The sequence below is a fragment of the Odontesthes bonariensis genome, chromosome 19, assembly GCF_027942865.1.
Source record: "Odontesthes bonariensis isolate fOdoBon6 chromosome 19, fOdoBon6.hap1, whole genome shotgun sequence".
NCBI lineage: Eukaryota > Metazoa > Chordata > Actinopteri > Atheriniformes > Atherinopsidae > Odontesthes > Odontesthes bonariensis.
In genome coordinates this window covers 17,009,261-17,035,487 of record NC_134524.1, presented here as the reverse complement: position 1 = coordinate 17,035,487, position 26,227 = coordinate 17,009,261, and the positions used below count along the sequence as shown (strand labels likewise).

General features: G+C 43.1%; 1 protein-coding gene across 1 annotated transcript in view; it reads left to right on the top strand.

Moving 5' to 3' along the window:
• Window positions 1-4,698: 4,698 nt before the first annotated feature.
• efnb3b (ephrin-B3b) overlaps window positions 4,699-26,227 on the top strand; it is a 79,214-nt gene continuing 57,685 nt past the window's right edge. Inside the window, exon 1 of the mRNA XM_075450608.1 lies at window positions 4,699-6,150. Within this exon, the coding sequence (XP_075306723.1) occupies window positions 6,002-6,150 (149 nt within the window). The 5' untranslated portion in view covers window positions 4,699-6,001. The remainder of the gene's footprint in view (window positions 6,151-26,227) is intronic.

The following is a 26,227-nucleotide window of genomic DNA, read 5'->3' as shown; positions in this document are numbered from 1 at the left end:
AATGTTAACAAAATAGTTTGTAATAGTTTGCGAAATAACGACTAAATTCTCAAATTAAATTTCAAAGTAAAGTCACTTACAAACATCAGTGTGTTATCTGGTTTGACTGTTGTTTGTGTAGGTCTGTGTGCTCCTCTGTGGAGATATGTTTTGTTTGAAGGCACAAAGAACAGCATTCTGAACACAAATCAACTGATTAAGTATTCCTTACGATCTAACATTTTGTTGCAAGATTGGGTTGCTTAGCGAGTTGAAAAGCTAGAACTTTGCTTGCTTGTTTGTTGTTCACACACACATTTGTCGACACACGGCTGGACCATCTCATGATAACAGAGAGCTCATTAGCAGGAAACACGAGGCCCTCCGTGTTAGCCATTATTTCTTTGTTAAGGTTTGAAATATTGTATAGTGGAATATTAAATGACAGGAAAAATATAGAACAACACCAGACAATGAAAAGGGGCCGTGTGCCATCTTTGTTTTAATGTTCTAATGGTGTACAGGGGTGGTTACCAACTTATTGGGTGTTACAATTCCACGGGTCAAGTCTGAGGGTTTGCAAAGAAAGCAATCAGAAGTTTAGAAAATAATAATCATGCACTGCTTGTAAAAGTCTAACTTTTCTCTCACTACCGCATAACTTTTATCTTCAGGCCTCCAACAACCTCTCAGATGAATCAAGCTAAAAGGTTTAGAGGAGGAAAAACAGCTTCTGGATTGCTCTTTCACAGCTTACAGCAACTGTGTTTTTACTTTGAATAGATCGCAGGTGAGATCACCAGCAAAAAAATATGACTGTTGGAACACAAAATTAAAACTCGAAACAAGACCCATTTTGGAGTTTTCAAAGCTTTCAGCTGCACTTTAAGGTCTTCCCCTGCAGATGAAATTACTCAGCTGTCAAAGAGATGTTTAGTTTGCCATCACCTGACTGAAGCATAGACTTTAGGTCCTGTGATAACAGGCAGTCATGCATGTCTCTGTTCGGGGATGGTCTCAGGTGTCCGATGAGAATGGCTTCTTTTATTTTTGCCCAGCCACCCGGGAACTCCTGCTGGCACTGAGGGATGTCAGGGTGAGATTTAGGGTGGTCGTCTCCAATCAGTCTTCACTGAGACAAAGCAAAAAGGAATATGTTTCTTCAATTTCCAAGGAGACTAAAAAAGTAAGGCAGATTTAGTAAATAACTGCACACTCCAAGATTTGGCATTCTCTTTAATGCTATTGGATTAACAAGACCTAGAATTGGGAAGATATGGCTGAGAGCTGATCTTACAACCTGTAGAATGGATGTTGTTCGAGGAAAATCCCCTAAAATATAAAAAATGCAGCACATGTAGAGACTGCTTAATCATGCAAATATAAGTGTGTGTGTGTGTGTGTGTGTGTGTGTGTGTGTGTGTGTGTGAGAAAGGTCAGCTGTCAGAGACAAATTGTTAACTGATGCAGAATCCACACAATCCATATGTGTGATCTGCACATCACATGCTGCGCAGCCTCTCCCCCGCCCTTATTTACTCTCCCTGCAGCCCTCTGTGTCACAGGAAGCCACGAGGTGGTGTGTGTGCTGGCAGCAGAAGAGCGTTTGCTGCCGTAGAGCAAGTGTGTTGGAGAAAGGGAGAGAGAGGAAGAGGAGGAAGCTCACAAGGATAGACAGATGCTGAAGGATAAAGACGTGCAGCTGAGACCTATCAACTGCAAGGCAGGCGGGGGTGCAATAACCCGACAACGACCCACATCCTCACGTACATGCACACCCAAACACACACATACATATCCGTACCACCCTTGGTGTGAATTTCATTCCCATCGGGGTGCATGTTTTCCTGTCTAAGGTCTTTGTATTGCTGCCACTATGGGTGTCTGTGCCGGTTTGCGAGTTGGTGTGTGTGCATGTATCTTCCCCTAACCTTAATCCTCACACTACACGCCTCATATCAACCATGCACTTTCTGTAATTGCTTATGTTTTCAGCTACGCATGCTCCATGGAAGTAATGCCCGAGTTTGTGTAAATGTGCGTATGCCTGTAAGTGTGTTTATAGTGCATTATGTGAGAGTGTGTGTGGTGGAGTCTGGCAGCTGTAGCAGACTTTAGCCAGAGTCACCAGGGAGAGGATGCGGTTATGAAGAAGAGTTGAAGGTCGGTGCAGTAAATGAGGTCAGCTTGAATAAATGGGGACTAATAAACCCCAACATACCAGCTATGAGTGAATATCTAGCAGAGGGCTCCATCTTCCTCTCACATATCAATCCACACATTACACTCCAGCAGGTATCCAGCAGCACTGCAGATCTGGTGTAGGTGGTCTCTTGCAGTTCTGTGGTTTCTAAAAACCAAAAGCCACAAGCCAGCCAGTTTTCCCACACAGATAGATTCCCAGACTGTGCAGAAGGTTTGGTTTTCATGCCAACTCCACCTCTGAGCCACTGTTGTCTCTAAACTGGTCTATCTTCCTCCACTACATTTAGCTCTGTCATCTGTCCTGCCAAGGTTTCCGGAGGTCAACGAAACAGAAACAGCTCCGTCTCTTCTCTCTTTTTCCTTTTTGCTTGCCCCCCCCGTCCATCTTTCTAAAACCTCATTGCTGTGTTTGTTTCTTGTTTGGATGTCAGAGCCTGCAATTACAATTCTTGACAAAAGCATGCTATAATTTTGCATTGCTGAGAAAATGTCTGCACTTTTGTCTTCATTTGCAGATTATCCATCAGCCTGCTGACTCATCTGCTCTGCTGCAGTGCCCTTGAACATGACACCAAATCAGTTTTAGGGGTACATTCTTTGTTTTTTCTTTTAGACATAACTTTCTGATACTTCTTCATTCTCCGTCTTGATACTCTCCTCTGTCTCTGCCTCACTTTCATTTTCCTGGCTGTGCAGGAACAGCAGGAGGTGTTGGTGGTGCTACAAGCTTTCCCCTCTTTGTTGATGTGAAGGGAAGTCCTTTCAATGACAAATATTAAAAGTCTCTTCCTCGTTGTTTTGGTCTCTCAGTGGGTGTCCGTAGCTGTGTTGTACTGAGCTAGTTTCGGGAGTTGAAGGATTACTAGAAGAAAGCATTGCTGGCAGGAGTAGGAGTCATGTGGTCCCCATGCAGGATGGATTTCCTTGATGGAAATGTCATGTAAGCACTAAAGAGAAAAGTGCATCATATTTATGTTTTTGTGAGTTTGTACAAAAAAAAAGTATTTTTCTGCAAGAGTTTTCAAATCTCACTCTTACTTGATGATGGGCAGAGAGAAATGTATGTATTTCAAAGGAGTCTCCTGTCCATTAAGAGTCAAATACTTACTTTGGCCGAACAGTTGTTGAAATTGTTTTGCAGGTGGAAGTTTTTAAAAAGAAAAAGCAGAAAAACAGCAATCTAAATGCAACATCAAAATTTCCAGGATTGTGCATTTAAAACTGAGGGACTCAGGAGAAAGAAATTTAAAAAAAGAACAGACCATGCCAGAGATGCAGGGACAAAGAAAGCCTGAATTATTCCTTTATTATTGACTAAAATACTGTTAAAGTATTCAACAAGCTAATAAGGGAAAGTATGTAGAAAAAAGGGTGTGACCCAATCCCAATTGCTGCCCTTGTTTCTTCATTTTTCATTCTTGTAGGAAGGGTAGGTGTCCCTTTTCTTTGGTGGATCAAAGAATAGTGGCCATCTTCCCATCCAAATGGCTACCAACACTCAAGTAAGGGCTAAATGACCACTGCCACTGTTCTTGATCCACAAATCAAAAGGGACTCTTATTCTGCCCCGAATAATGAACAGTGGAGTAGAACCAAGGGCAGGAATCGGAATAAAGGCAAATTATCTAGAAGGGGCAGTTTAACTCTGCAAAATAGGGCAAAGGGGAGGAATTCAGATTGGGCCTTTGTTTCGCCAGGGCTCTATCACCACTCTCAGGCATGTACAACCAAACTACCACATGGGGGCAGTACAGCCACACCTTTGACAGTCCTTCAGTCTCAGTATAAGTAACCAGTAAAATGGTATTGTGGCCAAACAGGGGCCTCCGTGTAAACACTGGTGTGTGTGGCCCTGAGCAGAGCCTGTCACCCAGCTCTTCACTGTTACTCATCAAGCTGGACTGCCAACTTTGAAGTGGATGTTGGGACTCTTTCCCCTGCGCTGTCAACCAGTGGGCGAACACAGAGAAGACCGCATGCTCCCACACAGGAAGAGGGGATTCTTTTTGTTTAGACTGGGCTGTAGATGTATGAGGTGAGGCTAGTCCAGTAATTCCCACCATGTTTTTCTGGATGAGGCATTTCCCCCCAAAAAATATGCAAGTTACTCCAATTGTGGCTGTGTAATTGAGCCTTATCCAAAACTGGTACCATAACTTTCTTTTAAAACAGCCACGGGGAGTCATAATGGGAGGGCATGCTGTTCTTTGAGGCCCATTTCTTCTATAAGCACTCCTATAGGACATAGCTTCACTGTGACATTTGCATAATATCCTTATGAAATTGCATCTGGAGTTTTTTTTTTTTTTTTGCAAGTCTAACCTTCCTCCATGTGATGCTCAGTAAATGCATTGAGGGCGCTCTTGCTCTTCCATCAGCAGATTGGAGAGCGCATGGTGGTGAGTGTCTACAGTGGTGGGGGGTTCTTCTTTTGCGTCTGAGAAGGTAGAATAGAGTCCAAAGGTCCGAGTCGGGGCCCCCCTGAAACCTTTAGAGGAGGTGCTGAGAAGGACTCGATACCGCCCCCCAGCCTCCCACCCCTCCGCAAAAGCCTTGAAGAATTGCGCTCCGCCAATGCGCCCTGCCTGCCAGTCGGAGGATGGGGATTTTTTTCCCCATTCATCCACGTCCCTTTTTTCCCTCCTCCTCCTTTCAAACAAGCCAGTCGGTCTGTCAATGCGCTGCGAGCATTAGGGCAAGTCAAACCAGTGGGATTTTGAAGGAGAGAGACGGATGAGATAGCGCACGAAGCGCGTTGCTCCGGCCGAGAAGCGACACGTTCAGCTCTCCAAATGATGCGCTACATCGGATAGACATCGATTTCCAACTGGGACTGACTGGGGTGCACAACTTGCCTCTTATTTTCACGTTTATTTTTTATTCACTTCACATGTTTCACGTTGGCCTGTGTGTGGCATTATTAGACTAGACGCGCTTTTTTAGCTCTTTGGTTTGTTTCTCTCAGTTTCTTTTTTTTGTGTGTTTGTGTTGTTGAATTGATTCTCGGATTTATTATCGATTTGGAGTCTCTTTTTTGTTTCTATTTTCAACGAGTCTGTTGAGAGGGATTGGGGGATTTACAGACCGTTCTTTTTTTTTTTTTATCAGAGGCGAAAAAGGATTGTAATGCGTAAAGACTGATCCTGCCGAGGATCATGAGGATGGAGCAGTGGACACGAGTGACATCTTCTTCTTTTTAGACATTTCCCCCTTTCCAGCTTTGGTCTCATTTCGACTGTGTCCTAAAACAAGTGACAAGATTTATTTTCAGTCCTTCATGACATGTTAGGAGGAAGATATTCTTGCGAGAAAACAAGGTGATGGGAGTGAAATCAGACAGAGTCGGCAAAGAGAACAAGGGAACACTGTTCGGAAAAAGACAATTAGGGCGCACCGAATGGCACCAGAATTAGCTATTTGGAAGCAATAATTTTAAGAAATTCGGAATCCGTGGAGTTTTATTTTCATCCAGGAGTACTGTTTTTTGGAGAAAGGACGGCTAATGACAAATTAATGGGAAAGTCATGGGATTGGCACTGAAATAGTACAACCCCGTGGACGCGCAGAAAACCCGTCGTTTCTGGACACCCAGGCGCACGGATTGAGCAAGTTTGTCCTGCATACTGAAGTGTTTCTTACTGCGATCAAATACAATTTGCGACATTTTGGATCCATGTGGTTGCGCGTAGCAGGCTCTCACTTCACACTTTGACTGTCACTACCTATAGCCTGATCGGCTGTAGTCGCACTTCCATTGTTTTGAGAGTCTCCTTGCAACGCTATATCGAGCACAGCAAACATTGCTGATTTCGTTTAGATGGGGCTGCATATGCTGGGTGTCAGGGTTGAAATGGCGTTTCGAGGAAGTCGGAATGGATTGTGCATCCTGCTGGTATTCTTACTGGATTTACTGGGGACGACGGCCAGCAATATGGAGCCCATCTACTGGAATTCCCTGAACGAGAGGTAAGAGCATTGCAGACCTGAACATTTTACTTCTTGACTGATATGTTTTCAAATCCACGCTTGGGAAAAACGACTTGTAAGTTTGAAATACAACTTGGCTGAGAAGAGGATTTAATGAGTTAAAGCAAGTCTGCAAAAAACAAAATAAAGTTGGGCAAGGGCGGCGATTATACACGGAGTACAGGCCTACTACAGCTACTCTGAACGCATTGAGTTTTTATTAAGGTGTCCATTCTGCAAGTTTGTTGCAGTTTCTTCCCAAAAATAACATCGTTCCATCATTATTATTTGTAGTTTAATCTAAACAGTGAAATCTCATACATGTACACAGGCTGAGCTGAAGCTGGCCGCTGTGTTTAACAGCTGCTCTGAATTTGTCACACTGGCATTGATTATTGCGGATAATCCAGCTGCAGTTCTTCTTACTGGAAACATCTCCAGGCCTAAAGATGGAAGCTTTGCGTAGGATAATAAAGACTTATGTGATGCTCTAATTGCTGTTGCTGGATAACCTTGATTAAAGTCCAGGCACCGGCCCTCAGGCCTCTCAAACACCCAGTTTGCCCACAGGGCTGAGTTAATTTGCATTTTTTTTCTTTCCCCGGGAGAAGGTGTCAGGCATTAGCTGAGAAAATGCCATTTTGAACACCTCTCAACCCTCCAGCTCTAACAACTGACACCACTTTTCTCACACCTCGGCCAATTTCCCTCTGTCTGAGTGGACCTTGGTGGCTGAGAAGGGTTTTTTTTTTTTTCCCCTCAGTAACAAGGTAGCTTGTATGGAGGTAAAGAGATTAATTTCTTGGGACACAATTGGAACAAAGATGTTTTCCATTTTGATAAAACTGTCAGCATGACACTGTTCTTTAATAGGTCATATTTTGTTTGAATGCCGACATTATGCACTTTTATCATGGTGGAAAAAAAAAATATTAGGCTCAAGCCCCCAAATCCTCAGCTCACACCCCTGCCAGAGGACTTTTCAGGGAGTAACAGGTTTCCAGAGCGTCCATGTGCTGTGGGCTACGACCTGCTCGGTCTCTACATAGATGTGACTGTGCGTGGGCCCCTGCTGTGGAGTGAGGCGTGAAGCCCTTAATGAGGGCTTTTTGTCAGCAGTGGGTGGATTCACCCAACAGGGAGTAGAGTTGGACATGGGAGGGTAATTTCCGTGGAAAAGCTAACAGCTCAGGCTTTTTCGGCCTTACAGGTGATTCTACGTCATTGTCTCCTAATGGAGTTCAGTGTTAGGTGGATGTCAGGGCTTAGGGAATGGGCCCGGCTGGCAATTAGATGGGTGGTGGCTTTGACGCTAGACTTCAGTCAGTCCCACAGATTTGCTCACTCATATATTCAAAGTACAAAGCCTTTTGTATACTATGAAGCTTATTCATGGAGCTTACTATTCATAGTTAATCAGCTTAGTCATTCCTCGAGTTTATTTTCTTAGTCCTTTTACATACTTTCATGTACTTGTTTCTCCTTGCTCTCCACTTGACGAGAGCTTTCCGTTAGTATCAGTTGCCGGAGGGCAAAATAACTTTGGCTGAGGGCTGAAATATGCTGAGGGCTGAAATATGCTGAGGGCTTGTTCAAATAGGGTGCATCTTCCAATGATAAACTCCCGGAGCCCACACACACCTGGTTTGTACTTCTGAAATGAGGCGAAAAGCAAGCAGAGGCAGTAGTCTGTATCAGTCAGGTGCTGGAGAGCGTGCATGGTTCACATCTTGTCTGTGCAGCAAATGGACTGTCACGTTGTTAACCTGGAGACCTTTGCTGGATACACCGCTTTGAAGTTCAGACCGTCAACCTGCAGCCTCGCTCTACCTCCCCTCTCATCTCTTTTCACCATTGTGAGCCCTCATCATCCTTTCGCTGTCTTTTTTAATATTTTCTCCCTCCTGCGCTGTCTTTATTTCCTGTACGTCCCCCACCACCTCACCCCAACCCCTCCCCCACCCCTGCCTCCAGTAGTCTCTGTCTTTTTCCCCCCTGTCAGTTCCCGTCTGTCTCTATTTCTTCTTCGCTCTGTCACTCCCTCCCTTCAGTGCAGTGACCAGACGTAGCAAATTGGAAACATGTGTCACATCCAGCCACTAATTATGGCGCTACAGCAGCCACTGATGCACCCAAAAAATGTGTTAGGGATGACAGAAGTGAGGTGGCAAATGAGGCATCTGTGGTTTTACAGAGTGTATACTTGTATATAACACATGATAACCAAAATCTGGTATAAGTTTTATTGTCACCAAGTGGTGCATCCACCCTTTTATTGTCTACTCCATCAGCCGAAATTACTACAGCCTGACAGAAAGAAAGGAGAGATGTTGAGAGAGGAATATAAATGGAGACAGGAGCCAGGGGGTGAAAAAGAAAACAAAAATGGAGGGAGGCCAGAACAGAGTGAAGGTAGAGACTTTCCTAACCCTAAGTAAATCAATAACAGTTAAGTCTCAAGTGCCAATACAGTTTCTGCTCGAGGAAGAGGGAACTGAACCGGAACGATCACCTTGGGAAGAGCTCCCCCCGTCTACCCGCAAGTACATTATCCTTATCTCAGCATCTCCCATTATCGGTCTTACATGGGCGCCCTAATGAAAGATCGAATCTTACATTACTCCCCTGGACTTTGGGGTGTGGGGGTGGAGCAGGCACTGGGGCGGCAGGTGACCCACACATACAAAAGGGATCAAACAATGGAAGGTCACATGGATGGACACGATTTATTTATTTATTTTTAATTCTTTTTATACACTCAAGCACAAACTGAATTGAAATGATCTCTGATCACACCATATGGAGTTTTGTAGGTTTTGGCTCTTGTGCGAGCTTGATATGAGCATTTGTTCGAAAGGCCAAAATCTCTCATTCACCCCTGCTTTTTGCTCGCGTTCTTTCTTTTTCTCCCTTTTCATACTTTGGTAATCGGTTGTGGATTATTGTAAACGGCTGCTGAGGCTGGGCGCCTCATTGCTTGTGCTCGCGGTGACTTGTAATACAACTGTTCCCCCTTAGATCCCCATTAAAATTTAATCCCCCCTTCCTGGTTCTCAATAATTCATTAATCGTCAACTAATTGGCGCCAGATAAAAGACTAGCTAACTAGGCTAAGTGTTTCTACTAAGAAAAAAAAGAAGAAAAAAGGAGAGAAAAAACTGGAATCACTGGATATCTTCACAGTGAGGGCATTTTGGGACTGAGTGCAGAGAGTTTAATAAGTGTTAATAGGTCAAACAGGATGTCACATCCAAGGAGCAGCATTCCAGCACCTGAAACTTCACACCCGTTTCCACCCATGTGAAATCCGCCCTTTCATGAATAATGCATGCATCCACTCTTTGCAGATAAGCCTACAGCCTACATCCTTAGGCTAAACAATTAGACAGTATGCACAGGGTAGTTTCTTTTCAGCTGAGAGTTTTAAAACAAGAAAATGGAATGTAGCGAGGATGAGAACATGAACCATAATGCTCAAGCTGCCTGTTAACCCAAGCAGGCCGCAGTTTCTCCCTCCCTCGCCTTCTCCTCCTGCCTCCCTCTCCCTTTGGTGAAAAAGAGGAGTGTGTGCAAGTTTACGAGCTGAGAGCAACAGGAGCTGTGAAAAGAAGTTTCAGCTGATGTGGCAGGATGGAAAGGCCAGGGGAAGGAGAAAACAGAAAGCAGCCAACCCAGCCAGAGGCTCAAAACTGTTTCCCTTTTCTTCCTTTCTTTGGGCATCGCTGGCAGGCAGATGGACACGCAGGTATGCAGTTTGACTGTAAAATCCAGACACGTGAACAGACGGATCTATTGCAGCCACTCATGCTCAACAGATGCCTGCGCTCATACACATAAATGAGCCTCACGGGGCTCGACCCTCGCCTCTGCCGGACACATGTGTAAAGAGTGTGTGGTCCTAATGTATCTCCTTTGTTGCATGTGCAAGTGAGCATTAAACGCACACAGTAAAGGCTGTAAACTCAGGAGGGCAGATATGCACACACCTACACAGGAGAGGTGAGGTTATTGGCAGGCGTCACACGGAAATCAGTCATTATTTTATCACTCAATTATAAGTTTATTTGGCGGGGGCTGCGCACATTCATCAACATCATAACAGCTGTAAAGCGTTGCTGTTGTAAATATGCTGGGGTTGGCTTAAGAGCTAATTTACTCCCCCACTCTCCTGGGCTTCAGAAGTGACTTTGGGATTTCGGTGATAGTTAAAAGTGCTGATGATTAGGATGAAGCATATTAAAAGCGTGCAGCTGGCTGCGCTAGTTCATTTTGTTCAACTACATGAAGAACCAAGCAGCATCTTTTTTTTCCCCTCTGGGAAAATATGCATGCACAAAAGCAAACAGGCTTACACTGGTTGGTAGTGGTGGTAACAGTAATCCAGGCCGCAGGTCTGACAGGGTCACATGTGTCCCAGCATCACTGGGCAGATTGCCCTCGGTGGCTGAACTCGGAGCCCCTTAGCAAGGCCAGCCAACACACACACAGGCTTCATTAGCTTGCTTCACAGCACACCCTGCCTAAGAAGGATCATCCAATCCTCCCGGCAGCATTTGGACTGGGCCAGGTCAATCCTCCTGAACCCCCCCCATCACCCCTCCACTCCACCCCTGGGTGACACAGAGACTCAGACTGTTTGACTGGGAAGTCAGTATAAAAGTGTGTAGACTTTATAGGCCAGAGGGGTGTGCAGTCGAAGTATAACCTCTGTCACAGCGTTCATCGCCTCCACTGTCTTTTCTTTCACTTTCTCCTTCAGTCTCTTAGCTCTTACTCCAACCTTTTTCTTCTCCCTTCTTCTCCCTCCGCTTTCATCCGTCTACTCCCCCTTCTTTGCTCCCTAGTTTAATTCAGGCTCTGTATCGTGAGACTCCCAGCTCTGCTGCTGCTCTTCACATCTCCACAACACTGTGTTGGGCTCATAATGCAATGGCTTTGACATTCCAGATAAACAGCACAGCAGCAGGAGTTGAAACGATTATGACTTTGTAAGATGTGTTGGCATGGGTGTGTTTGGAGCATGAATACCAAACCATGCATTCTGATTTGCAAGCTCTAAGCTGTTCTGTGTATTGCATGTAAAATATCCCTCTTACCAAGTGGTTTACGTTGTTATTAAGTGCCGAGCTCAGATTTTCTGTAGCCTGACTACGTCATACTCACGATTCTAGTCAGAATGTGAGTCTGATACCGCTCAATAGAGTTTTGAGTACGGGGCTTGTTTCAACCGAACCAGGAGAAAAAATGCCTCTTCGCTTAATTGGATAGACCTACCAATCAGAGCAACGTAGTATGTGACGTAGATTAAGCAACACACACTTGTTGTAGGAAGGACGGCAAAAACATCTTTTCTATCGATAAAAGCCTTTATCGCATTCCTCTGTTCGTCTTTCAAAATGAATGCAATGTGGAGATCCTGTAGAACAGACTTGATGGCAGAATCTACACACCCTAGCTCTCCAGCGGCAGCCATGTTTGTTTCAAACAAAGTCAAACCAAGCGCTCTTTAGTGACGTAGTCGATAATGTCCCTGTTGATCATCTGTCCATCATCGTATAAAGCCCGCCCTGGCAATCTGATTGGGTCGACCGATTCTTGGTCGGGCATAATGATTTCCCAACTGAGCAGAGCCAGACCGAACTTCTCGACCAAAACTTTTATGGGCGGGGCTAAGTTCGGCTGGCACCCAGGCTAGATTTTCTGAGCCTAAGAAGATATTTTCAATCTGTCTTCAACTTATTTCAAGCAGTGTCTTAAACATTTATTAAGCTCAAGGCATTTGACCTACAATCCTGTTAAATTATTTGAAATGTTGAAAAGTTGAGATACTCCTATGATGTTCGCTGGATTTTAGTCTTGGTATGACTGTATTCTGTTTGCGTTTTTTGTTCTTACACCTGTTTCCCCCCCAAGCAACATCACTGTGGTGTCTTCATTTGCATAATGCCACCATACAGTTCTGCATAACTTGTAAAATGCAAAACAAAAGACGAATGCTTTGTTCTCTTATCTCCCAGTCAGTTGCTCATCACAGTTGGAATTAATTCTCTTGTCAGCCTTTATGTCCCGTCACTTTTATCCACATCAAAACTCCATCAGCCCCTTCTTGCCGTCTGCCAACAGACGTCAACACAGCGCCATGATTGGACACAGGCCTAAGATGGTTTTGTAACTGAATGTTAAGGAGAGAGCGTGTGTGTCTGCACAAGAAAGACAAATGAGCGGGTCTGCCGCCAGACAACTGTGCCTTGTCACCGTTGAAGTTTTGGCAAACATCTTCGACCGATATGAGCAGGAGGGCAAAAAATAGAATAAGTGGGTGTTGTCAGGGTGAGATGAGGAAAAGATAGAGGAGAAAGGAGGGCTGAAAGGTTCAGGAAAGGAAACAAAAAGCATGAAAGAGAGTGAAGGAAGGCAACTGAAGAGGGAGATGGATGGCTTGGAAGCCCGGCCGGCTTCGACAAAGGTACTGGCTGATGTGACACAGCTCAGACATAGAGAGTGACTGATGATCTGTAGGTCACCACCATGACTAGCTGCTTCCTGCTCAGCTACAACTGAGCTGGCCCCTCATTCCTCATTACTGACACGTCCCATAATATTTATCCCTGTGAAGTCCAGCATGAAACCTGGTAAGCTTTAATGGAATTCATCGACTTTTAGGGCAGAGTGAGCTCTTTGATCAGCATGGAGCGATTGAGGGACTAGCTGTTTCCCCTCTCTTTATATACTGCGTTTCATATGATAAGATGATACAATGCAAACATCTACTGTGCTTCAACTGTGCACACAGCTTGCGTGACTCAGAGGCAGAATGATGCCAAATGCCTCATAGCAGAAAATGTGTTGATAGACTTCATTTGCCAAAAGCTAAATCAATCCCTTTCACAGGAGAGCCACTGTTCCACTCAATAATCAATTTAGAAGTTCACTTCTCTCTAAGATGAAGTGTTGCAATTTACATTTGGTGAGAAACCCACTTTGTCCTCTGCTGTTTTTCTACATTTCACGAACTGATGTGCTGCAAACGGTACAGAAAAGTAAAAAAAAATGTGGTAATGCTGGTAATGTCAAAACTCAACATTTACCATGATGGTTCCCTTTTCATAGTACTCCATTGTATCTTATTTGGAACACAATCTCACTAAGTCGCATCAAGGATAACAAATAATACACAATCGACCAACAAAATGGACCCAGAAATGCAAGGTGCACAGCCGGTAGCTGCTTTTGCAAGTGATGAAGTGGTTACAGGTGGGGTTTTCTTTAAATAACTCATTTTTACATTTATATTTTTGGCATGAGAAGCTGTTATCATGCGATCTGCAGAAACAAACTGAGCCACAAAAGTAAGCATACATGAATCATCCTGCCTGCAAGGACCCTGGTAACAAAGCAGAACAACTATTCACGGCTCGGCTATATAACGATACATGATTTGTATATGTGTGCGTGTGTGTATGTGTGAGAGAGAGAGAGAGGGGGAGGGTTCTGTGGCTGTGGGGTGAATGTCTGGTCTTTTGTGTGGGATATGTGGAGACCTGTTGCTCCCAAGCATCTTAGCTTCAACATAAGCTTTACCATTGACTTACAATGGGTCAGAGATGATCCTCATGCTAAGAGGCTTTGGTGGGAAACCCAGTCCTGGTCTGCCCCACGTCAGTAACAACCAGTCATCTTGAAACTTGGCTTCTTAATAAACGAACACATTTATTGCCCCATATATGTGCAGGCCTAAGACTCCGCCTTAGATCTTTTTGCAATATTCTCCATGCGTGACTCTCAGCACCTTGATTGTTTTTCCAGGCTTCACGCTTTCTTCTCCTCAGATGCTTGAGTTTGCGCACATATGCATAGTTCTAATTAGGAGTTAAAAGACCGTACAGTGAGCACAGAGCATCTGGCTTTGGCATTAGCCCATCATTGTTATAGTCTTTGGGGAAACTGACCTTGCCTTGCTGTAAGGGGGAAAACTCGTGCTTCATTTCCTGGGTTCTGCTTCAGATATAATTGAAGTGGAACAGACATTAAAAAAAAAGATTAAAAAAAAAGATGCATTCTTGTGATGGAAATGTAAGATTAGGATGAACTCTTCTGTTTTTAGGTGGAGGTTTGGACTTCATATGAGGACACTTAGCCACCGCTGACAATTGCTGATTTATCTCGGTTTATAGAATCGTGGCTTGAGATAGAGAATAGCTTACAATTATGTTTCTGTTTAAGTTGCTGGTTTTGAAACTAATACGTGACCAAAATTTTTGTCGCAAGTTGTTGAAAAGGCAAACTGTGGATTAAACTATGGTCACAGGTCACAGTAATTTTAGTCTTAGCAGTATAATATTACAGAAGATATGGTGCTTGCTTAAGGCTAGAAGAAAAGACAGGCTATTAATCTTTGCATCAAAGTTCTATATATATATACACATATGAATATGTAGTTGTAGCTTAGCATCAGAAATGCAAGCACAGAGAAATGGCTATACTAGTCCCAAAATGTCTCCCCATCAAAAACATCCAGAGTAGAGATGCAAGCAATAACAATAGCTACCACAATGAGTTAAAAAAAAAAAAAAAAAATTGAATTTCCTACATCCTCATATATTCTTTTTGTTCTATTCCTACAGATTGGAATTTGCAGTCTGTTCTGTCATTATGACAAGTGATGCCAAGCTCTAGCAGCGTACTATAAAGCTAATTTAGCTACACAATGAATGCAAGTGTTTTAAATAGATTTTGTTATTAAAATCACAATAGAACTTGAACATTTAATTACATCACACATTATAAAGAAACCTTTTCCCCAATTACCTGTCTGCCGCCACAAAGTGCTTGTTGACAGCAACTAGCAAAAGTCTATCACTACAGTAACAGCAGCAGAGAAGTGGCATAATCATTAGCTAGGTTCTTAGTCATTGGTTAAATCAGATTTAGTAAGGTCATAGCAGCCAAATCCCTGTGTGTATTAGATTATCAAGAATTTATATAAATGCCTCTGTTGCCTACTTAGCTTTTCATTTGCAAGTTAGTAAGTCAGATTGTCTTTCATCCCAGTTAAAGAGCTTTATTGTTTTTTTAACCTCTTTCAGCCTTGCAATAGATCGTCTAAAAAATTAATTGTTGTCAAACTGAAACGACTTCTCCCACTTCCTAGATGGTAGAAGTAGAAATTACAGAAGTATTTCAACCTCAACCAAAGATTTAAGGCAGGTACAAAAGAAAAATGGCTGAGAGCTCCCAAATGCTTTATGTGTTTGCAGCATATGGAGTCTACTGTGGTGATTTGTTGTTGTGGACATGTAACTCTAATAAGACCCATCTTGTGAAGCATGAGCATTGAGGGGGATTGTGTTGGCCCTTCCATGTCCCACAATCTGATATCCCAGCTCTGGCCATAATATGTGACTGTTTGTGCAATGGAAAAGTGGCTTTGGAGCAGTTTTAGCCCCCCCCCCCCCCCCCCTCTGTCTTTCTCTTCCTCTGACTTTATTTCATGCTGTCAACATTAACACGCATCAGAATTAGTATACACATGCATACATACACACACACACATGCAGGCATGTGTGCACATAATGGAGCTAGTGTATACACACACACATACTCATGCATGCACAGATGAAAAATGTTATTGCTTCCAGTTCTGGAAAAGGTCCAAGCAGAGGGCTTGAATTTCCTTAGAGGTACACTCCACCTCCCCTTCTCTTTTCGTCAGTAGCATATCCCTCACTCCCTTCCTGCGCTCCTTCGTCTCTACTCTCACTCCTTCGCTTCTCCCTCCTCCCTCTGCTCCCCATGAACAAAAGAGCTCCCCTCCCAGAGCTTCACTGAAAGCCCTCACACACACTCGACTCTCTGGCTTCACACTCTCCCACACGCACTCTTAGTCCTCTCGTCGTCTGCAAAACCAGTCCACTTCTCTGCACTAATCCCCCTTTCATTTCCTTTGTCTTTTCCTTTCCTTTCTCTCTCTCATTGCCTGATTCACCACCAGTGTAAGTTTCCTTCGCTACACATCCAAGCCGTTATCATGTTACAGCTGGGTGGCAGACAGTAAAATTTATTCTCACTTTTTTTTCTTTTTTAATTGCTCTCATCTCCTCCTACTCTAGTTTTCTTTTTTCACTTTTGTTACGCGACTTCTTTGTGGGTGGTTCTTGATCTGTAGTCTCTGTTTCTCCTCATTGGCTCATCAGTGTCCACCAATAAATAGGACCTCTGTAGTAAAGACAGAATGAATAATTGTGATTGCCTATCACTGTGGTGTCAAAGTAATTTGTGAGTGACTGTCAGCCAGAGCACACACACACACACACACACACACACACACACACACACAAAACAACCAGATCTACCACTCCCTCCACATTCTCCACAAATCAGGAAGCCATACCCTCATTAGGTACCCCATCTTGTAACCTCCCTTCCAAAAGTATTTTTCCTTCTTCCTCTTTATCAGTCTTGCTCTCCATTGGAGTGCAGCTGTAATGCAGGTCCCCAGCTACAGGAGGGGGAAAACAGATGGAGCGCCCTCCTTTCTTCTCTTCTTTCATCCTTCCATTCTTTCCTCCCTCTTTCCCTCCTTCCCCACAAAGAAAATCAAGTCAGAAGAATGCTGCTGCTCAGGGGGGATAGGGGGAGATGGGACAAAAGCCCTCTTTTTGGACAGTCTCTCTCTTGTATTCCTTGGCTTTCAGTTGATGGATGAGTGGCACGTCTGAGGGTCACTTTGTCGGGCATATGCAATCCTGTACCTTATGGAAAGGTCTTTGCATCCTTAAATGTATGGGATGCTTTTTGCACGGATAACCGTTCGGCTGTGTAGGTTTTCTAGAGAGCGTGTCTCACACACAGCTGCCATGGTGTTTGTGTTTGGTTGCCCGTTTTGCATGTTTCGGTAAAGCCACTGGTCCCTTTTAGGCCAAGCCCATCTGGAGCCATAGTCCTGGGTGGCCGTTATATATGTGTGCACTGTTTGTGTACTCAGCTGAGCATTGCAACACAACCAGTCTCTGAGGTGTATTCTGGCACTTAGATAATACACATTATCTGATTTCTCAAAACCTTGATGCAGCTGCTGTAGAGCAGCCAAACAATGTCTCTGCCATGCATAAGTGCTTTAATTCAACTGTATTTGAACATTATCTCTTTATAATCAAAACCTTCCCTTTTGTCTTATGTTTCAGCTTAAATTCAATCATTTTTGTGACGGGCGAGCTAACTCTATGACGGTGGTACTTAGCTAGAACAAAAGAATTCACTCAAGGTCCTGTTTAAGTGCCTGTGTAGCCTCATGATGCCCTTACATGCTGAGTTTTCTGTGTGTGTGCGCCTGCTTTTGTGTGGATGTCAGGCATGCGTCATGCGTGGGTGCGTGCGCTTGTGTACATGCCCTGCGTGGGATTGTGTGCACCCCTCCCCTGCTGCTTACCCCCCCCCCATCACCACATTAAGCATTATTTGCAAAACAACACAATCATGTGAGACAAAGGAAGCTTTTTGGACGTGCATTAAAGAGAGAGTGAAAACAACAAAAACTGGCCTGTACCACTTGACCCTATTGAGAGGGAGGTGATGAGGTGGTGATGAGGTGGTGTTGGGAGGGAGGGCGGAGCAAGCCAGGGGGAGATAATCCCTCCAGTAATGGCGGCCCCCCCTGCGCTCTGGTTCTAACGTGGCGCGCTGGGCCGTCAATCACTCAACAAAGCTGTCTGTAAGGGGATTATGAACCTGCGGTTCCTCCCTCCTCCCTCACCCCTCTCTCTTTTTCTCCTTCTTTTTCCTTTCCCCCTCGCTTGTCATTTCACTACTCATTTTTCCATCTTTCTCCCATTGCCATTGCCCACATCTTACCCCGATTTTCTGCTTTGACGGTCTCCTTGTCCACTCACAACAAAATGTTAGATTTTGCTTTGCTGGCTAAAGCTCAGTTTATCTTCAGCTTTCCATTCGTCCCTCCATGTCCTCCATAAGTCCCATTTCTTTCTTTCTAAAGCCTGTCACACACTTTCTCTATCTCTTCCTTCCACCCGTGCATTATTTCTCACCTAGACAAAGGACGGGTGCCCGTTTGTGTTTTTTCTGTGTCTGTCTTTAGGAATTGACAGGTGTCCTATGCCATACCATGCAGCTATGCACAAGAAAAATAACTACTGGTCTTTTTTGTGCACAAATGGTCCAATCATTCTCACATTTCTCGATAAATCTAAAACAATGCTCTTATACATTAGATAAGACTTGCAGAAAAAAAAGGAATGCGGTCAGAATACGGTTAAAAAAAAAAACATGTTCAAATTTAAGAATATGAGTGTAAATATGCTTTACGAAAGCCTCCATTTTTCACCTTTTCTTTAGTTTTTCACCCTTTTTCCAGCTTGTACACCCTCACTCAACAGAAACACCAAGCTGTCGCCTGGCTAAATGTCACCTTTTCTTTAAATGTGATGAATAGCTTGGAGTCCTATCTTATCACTCCGTCTTTAACCATGCTGTTTAAAACCCAAGCACTGCCTCCTCCGGCTCCTGCAGGTGGTGACAGAAGCCTCTCCTCCTGCAGTCACCCTCCATTAATTCACAGTTTTGCCACGCTCACTATCTCTCCATCTATCTGTCTGTTAAATGTCTGTTTAGTTTAAACGTCTATCAGTGCTCAGACGAGCCCTCACTCCTCACCTCCTTTAACCGGTTGGCCCACCTTTGCTCCTGTTTTATCCTGCTCCTGCTCCTGCTGTCTGCTTTTGTTTTCAAATTGACTCTCTATTTTGCATGTTCTGTCTCTGTTCTGGTTCTCTACTCTCTGATAGATAATCTGTCCAGTTTGGCCAGCAGGCCATTGTTTTGTTACAGGACCTTAACTGGTTAATCTGCCTCAATCCTTCGAATAATCTCACGCTTTAATCCAACAATCGTCTGTTGGGCCTGCGTGGGAGAAATGAAAAGGAGATTTAGGGGGTCGAGACTCTTACAGTGGCACAGCAGTGTTTAATTAAAGCTCTGTTTCATTACAAGTTGTAATCAGGCTTCCCATCTTTTGCTCAGTTGATTTTTCTCTTTAGGGTTTACTTGATTTAAGCCCCCCTTTTTTAAAATTTTCTTTTAAATTTAAATCACCATGTTTTAAAGGTGTTGCTGTGTGGAAAAACATTTAAAAAAAGTACCCTCCTTTTTTTTTTGGGGGGGGGGGGAGGGGGGCACAAGCTAAAGGCTGCAGCTTTTCAGTTCTGATTTATTGTACCATAATCTTAAATCTCATTTCAATCTTTCCTGTTTAAATGGCTAGATTCAGACTTCTTGTTAACAATAATCACCCTCAAGGAGACTACGATGCACAGCGACTTTAATTTAGGGAAAAAAAAATGATGAAGAGATGGAGAGATTTAACAACCATTTATTTTGCCATTAAGAGAGCAAGATCAGACGGCGATGAAGGGTTTAAGTGAAGGAGAGGAGAGGAAAAGCAGCAAGAGAGAGATACTTAATGTGGGTGACAGGGTTGTTATCTAGCAGGCAGCTGATGGTTTTAACAACTGTGTTATCTTCTGTATCTTGTATTGGATTTAACTTCATTTTCTTACATGTGTTGTTTTCTGATTGGCACTTTGATTAAAGACATCCACTCGCACAGATGCAGAAACAAAGGAGAGGAGGCAGAGAAAATGGGAAAAGAGACTGAGGAGCAGTGCTTTAACTGGGCTAGCGCCAATCGTACAGTCTTGTGTAAGGATCATCACTCAGTCAATACTACTGATTCCAAATGGATATATGTAGTATTTATTTCCACCTCTCAGCATGACGTAGATTAAAGAATATATTGGAAGTGGGCAGGACTGCAAAAACTGATTCACTGACCGATTTAAAACAGATAGTTTGCACATGATCTTGAGTTGACCTGTTTTATTGAGTAACAGGGGGAAAGTTATGGCCAACCTCTGTCCTATTTCACTTGTGTGTGAACAACTGTAGACTCCTCAGGCATTTAAACTGGCAGTATAGTAGGGGCGCCATCACAGACGGACATGGTACCAGAAGAACCAGGGTCATCTGTTTAAAACAAGTTGGACCTGGTTTAGCTGAGCAAACAAAGCATAAAAGATGCTGCACCTGCCAGTAACCTCGTTGGAATAAACAATTCCATGTATAATTTATTCATGGAAAGACCGAATCTCGACAGATTACTTTGTGTTTGTGTGGACAAAAGATAAGATAATGTCCTCCTGATAACTCATAGACCTGTTGCATTTTATAAGTCTTCAAATTCACAGATCTGTCACTCATACTTGACTTCCTGGATTGCATTTAATGGCTTAGCGTTATCAACACACTCCCACCAAGGCTGCTTTTTGGTTCGATTTCAGTCTGAACTTTTAAGAACTTACCGTGTTCAAATGCAATTAGTGCTACCGCACAAATTCTTGGAGCTTCCTTACAGTCAAAGCCTCCTGCTGGCTCGCTGTAGGTATGCTTTAAATGTGAAGCAGCAGTAGGTTGGGTTGCATCAGCAGCAACAAAAAGCTCCTTTGATTTGACAGAAAGCAATCAGGAAACTTCTAACTTATGCTGACATGAAAGAAAAATGTAGACGCAAGAATCAAAACTGAGATTCATGTAGATAACAAAGAAGTACTGAGAGCTGAACATGGAGGCTGAGTGCAGATACAAGCACAAAATGCTAAACGAGGGGGGAGTCGCCACACTTTGACAACAACAGCTCTAGGGGGCTGCAGTCAGAATGTAGAATTATTAGTGTGGCATTCTTTGGCACCGTTAAGCAGAATGTGAATGTTACTTGATATAACATACCAGAAGAGGTTAAAGGGCGAGACCAGACCGTTAAAAAAAACAACAGCATGATAAGTTGCGATCTCCACTAATCGCTCCAAAATCCAGCCCAGTAGGTCATTCTTTTCTCACTGGGCATTAGTATTTTGATTCTTCAATGAAATAAAAAAGCATGGAATTTTTTTTTTATTTCATTTATACAGTGCCATGCATGCTGCAGATTTTTCTAACGATCCAACGAACAAAACAGATGAGAGGGAGGTGGGAGTAAGGAATGATGCGGGGGAAACGGAGGGAGGAATGTTGAAAGATGAGAACGTGTCATACCTCTTATTAGAAACTGTGATTGTGATCTGTGATATTTGGTTTCATCTCACACCTCTGCCACTTTCAGCACTTTCTCTCCCCCATTCTCACCTGACTTTCTCCATCACACTTCAGCCTGTCTTGTTGTTTCTTACGTCTCTCTTTCATACACTGAAGTCTCTCGCAAGCAAAAAAACAAAACTTCTCATGCTCGGCTTGGTGTGCATGAGCCTGTCTAGCTTGCTTTCTATACACGCTCACACACCAGCATCTACTCCTAGCTAAGCTAAGGGAATAATAGAATCAAGGAATACTCTGAAATAAAACGAGGATGGGGGGCAAACGCAGGGATAAAGCAGACCGAGAGCTCCATATTATTAATTTAACAGGAGAAAAAGGGAATTTTTGCCCCCCCCCCCCCATGCCGCTGCTTCTATAGAGCTATATAGGAGCACACAATGGAGAGATTGGTGCGGGGGGGCAGCAGCAGCAGACATGGAGATAATCCATCCTGCTGTATGAACCGTGGAGTTAACTCTTTCTTTGCGCCATCTTGACCTGTTTTCATTCCTCCGTCACCATGCTCCTGAGTCTCACTTTCTAATTTTACTTTAACTCCACCTTATCCTCCTCTTCTCCTTTTTCATTCACCTACCCCTCCTCGCTGGGCTCTCTCCTTAATCCTCCCAACATTTCTTCCAGGCCTGTAGACAAGAATAAATCTTTGCACATCCAGTCAAAAAAAGTGCAATTGTGTTTCTGCACCCGGACACACACACACACACACACACACACACACACACACACACACACACACAAACACACACATTTACCGGCGAATAATTGCACTTTAGAAAATATAAATTTATTAGTTATTATGAACTGAGGAAGTTTAAAAAAAGCGGCCAATGACTCAAAAAAAGAAAATATGGACAAAAACTCATGCCAGGCATCACCCCTTGAGGTTTAGTCTATTGAAGAAAGAGCCAATATTTTTGCCGTCACGCAAAGAACTTGACATTTCTTTATGTCACTATGAACCAAGCCATTTCTCAAGGATGTGTGTGGTGTTGTGGGGCCGCCTTCCTTTCCAGCCTTCATGCTCAACAAGAAGTGAAATGCCAACGGAATGCATTTCTATAATGGGCCTGCTGACAGTGCTGCAGCTACAAGCAACGGGAGGAAATATTCTCCAGAAGCCTGTTACTGTAAAGATTTTCTTTGTCTCCACGGAGAGATGGAGGGAGGGTAGCGGGAGGGATGTGTTGGGAGGGGGCAGACCCGGGTCTTTGTATGAACCTGATTGATAGGTGTGTCTGACCTTAAGCACCTCTTGAGAAATCCAACAAGTCATTTTCTCACCTTATATTTAGTCCCCTCTGTATCTTCCCACACACACTCTCAGACAGGCCCTGGATGGAAACCTAATTCTGTCCTTTTCTTTTCCTCCTTTTCAAAAAAACCTCCCAATTACAGGCACTCCATTTTCCACCTCTCTTCCTCTCCCTTTCTCCCCCTCCCTCCTCTCTTAACGAGCAATCTCATTAATGTCAGAGCGCCTCTTTCTCTTCTTCGTTCTCTTTCTCATTCAGGCTCCTGGCCCGTGGAGAGAGGAGGAGACAGAGATATGAAGAAGAGGAGATAGAGAAATCAGAGCTCAGCTGAAAGGGCAGGTTGTGTCTGAGAGAGGTGGAGGGGGGAGGGGGGTGGGGGGGGCGGGGGGGCAGGGTGTGGGCAGAAAGAAGCCAGAGCCCAACGGAATAATGGCCAGACAAGTGTGTGAGATTACCACCCTGGTTTCAGAGGGGACATAATTACATGCTGCACAGCCTGTCAGAAAGAACGAGATGAGGGGACTGTATTTAGTGATGCACTGGTGAAATGGTGAGGCACGACTAAATCTGTGCCACAACCGGGGTGGCTGCAGACCTGCGTGTGTGTGCGTGTGCAGGATGAGTAATGTTAAGCCATTCAATGTTGTAAATTATTCAGAGGCTTCATGCATGGAAACATTATAATTCCATGTCTCAGGGTGAATTACCCTTCATTTTACCCTGAGGCAGATATCCGACTCAAGCCCAAGGCCTCATGGGAGATTAAAGGGGAGTAAATACTGTGGAGGCTGGACAAGAATATAAACCATACGGAGTGGCCAGACATCCCAGCAGGACTTCTTCTGTAGGATGTAGGACTTCTTCTGTACTTGGTATGGAGTACAGCTTTTTCTCCATTTCTGCTCTTATTTATCCTTTAATACTCAAACTAAAAACAAGTCTCCAAAATGCAAATGAGCTCATTCAAATTTGGTCCTTGTGATCGTTGTTAGGTGCTTGAAGTATCAATTTGCAAAAGTCACCATTCATTGGCCTCTTCATGCTGTTGTTCCACATACTTTCCTTTCTTGTTTGGAGATTCACATTAAGAGTTAATTTTTCTTTGCATTGAAATCTGAAAAAAAGAGTTCATGGAAATTAGATGGGTAGAAATATATCTACAAAATCATTAGAGACATTTCAACACTTTTTTTTTTTTTTTTTTTTGCTTTGTTTTACAGTGAGTTCAATTCAAGACGTGACATCTGGTCAATAGTCGTTTTGCTCAGAAAGGTTCCTAAATGAGTGAAATGACTCAGAAGTATCTGATAGGCAGCTATGATAAGAGCTGGTTGTGATATCTAAAATGTTTTAAAAAAACAAACTAAATCAACCCAGTTTCAATGCTTTCTTTATAATCTCCTTTAGCATTAAAGCACAGGACCATCTTTCATGATTAGGAGATAATTCCATCTCACAATTCCTTGTGGCTGCTTCATTCAAAGCGACTCTCGAGTCATTTAATTCAGTTATGCTTACAGGGATTCTTGTAAATATCAGGACAGCAGGGTGAGCGTGAGAAGCCTGTTAACACATATTTGACATTATTATTTTATTGAAATATAAAACCTTAGACATGAAACCTGAGATATAAAATAAACATATCTTATCGAACTAATATGATATATTTGATATAGCCTCAGTGTGATGAAAATATATGATGTAAAGTTCCTGATATCCTTTTTGTTGAAGATTTTTTTTTTTTTTAAAGCGATGCAACATTTTCTAATTAAATCCAAGGGAAAATGCTCAGGCAAAAAACACATACATTTATACACATTTTGAATATCACAAGGAAGGATCATGGAATGGCAAAATTTGGAAAAACTTAATTTTTGCTTTCTAAGAACAAACAAAAAAAAGTCAATAAGAGGAGGTGGAAACGTCTTTCGTAAAAGTTCTGGCACATCGATATTTTACTTATGTTCTTTTGTATTTGGCCAATTCAACTCGTTTTGTATCCAGAACTACATCTTTTATGCTATTTATTACATGCCATCATAGCCAACGTAACCCAATCTGTGCCGCCACCTTCTGACGTCAAAATGCGGCCTTGTTTGTTTGTTTGCTTAAAACCAGTTAAGGGCCTCATTTGCATTTTCCTTTCTGCCGCATTTGAAAAGTAAAAAAAAAAAAAAAAACCCACAGCTATTCGAGGCATGTAAATGAGTGTTGTAATGCTAAATAGCTACACAACAGATCATAGCTCACTAAAACATTCATTTATAAAGCAAGATACCAATCATGCAAAGTAAGTTTTGTATAGCTTTTCATGAAGCATGTACATGCATTTGTAAGCTAGCGCAACCGTTATCCCTTTTTTTTTTTTTTTTTTTTTTGCGTGTGTGTGCAGTGACAAATACAATTTGTGTCCATTCATTAGGCGCTGTCGAAATAAACTCTGGGAAATGGACTGGAGCAAACCACTAAGATGACATGACAACAGGAGCAAATGTGGTTTCAGCGATGATGTAAATTGCAACAGAAGACGTTAAACGCACACAGACTGAGAATAGATAGCGGAACGGTTCTTTAGACTGCAGCTCGCAGTTTACTCATCACCTTTTTCTGAACTGTGTTGTCAATTTAAATGTTTCTCTCGCAAGTCACTTTCTTCCTTGCAGGCGACGGAAACTAAAGTTTGATAGAGGCAGGGGTTTAAGTTGGTTTGGAGGGTGTGTGTGTGTGTTGGGTAGTGTTTGGTGTGAGGGGGAGGTGAACTAGCATGCAGCATTAGTTCTGCTTGAGCTGATGTGTTAATTAGCCAGTTGGGTGCATAGATAATTAATGAGAATCATGATTAATGACTGTACAGTATGCACGGCTAAGGCGGAACGCGACTCACTGATAAGGCGGAAGACGGAGGAATATCACTGGCTAGTCACCCTCTGCTGAGTGCCCGGCGGATGTGTGTGTGTGCCTGTGTGAAACATGTTTGCCTGTAAGTGTTTGCACATGTGTGTTTGTGTAACAGACTGATTTGCGACTGTTGCCAGGCGTGGGCATTGATGCCAGTATGAGTTAGCAGGCCTGGCATTCAGAGGGTCTAATAACAGACTGCAGCAGGTCAGGGGGGCATTTAACACTTCTAAACACACTAGCAGAGCTGCCCAGATCAGAAGGACGACCTCACACACAGATCAACAGTGGAATGAAAGAAGTCAAAACAGATCTGATGTTGTTGTACATTCTTTTCTTGTGCTGAATGTTTTTTACACTTGTGCACTGCAAAAAAGCCCTCAAGTCATCTTCTGTCTACAGACAGTTCCTTAAATTGTTACTTTTGTAGAAATGTTTTTTTCAGCACAACCCCAAAGTTTCAAGCTTTTTCCAACATCAATCAACCTGTTTAAATTATTTACCTCAAATCAAGGCATTTTTCTTGATTCTAGCGCAGCAGCCAATCAACCAACACAGGCAAAATTCTTAGATTTTTATTAGAAGCATGTTGAATTTGCTTTCACTGCAATGCCAGTAGGGGTTCTTTAATATAGTTAGAAGCAACTTTTTTTTTTTTTTTGTTCAAAATTTAAAAACGCACAATTTTTTTCCCCCCATCATCATACAGAAACAGTAAAGAAAAGACAAATCCCCCCCCACATAAACTAAATTTAAGCCGTTAT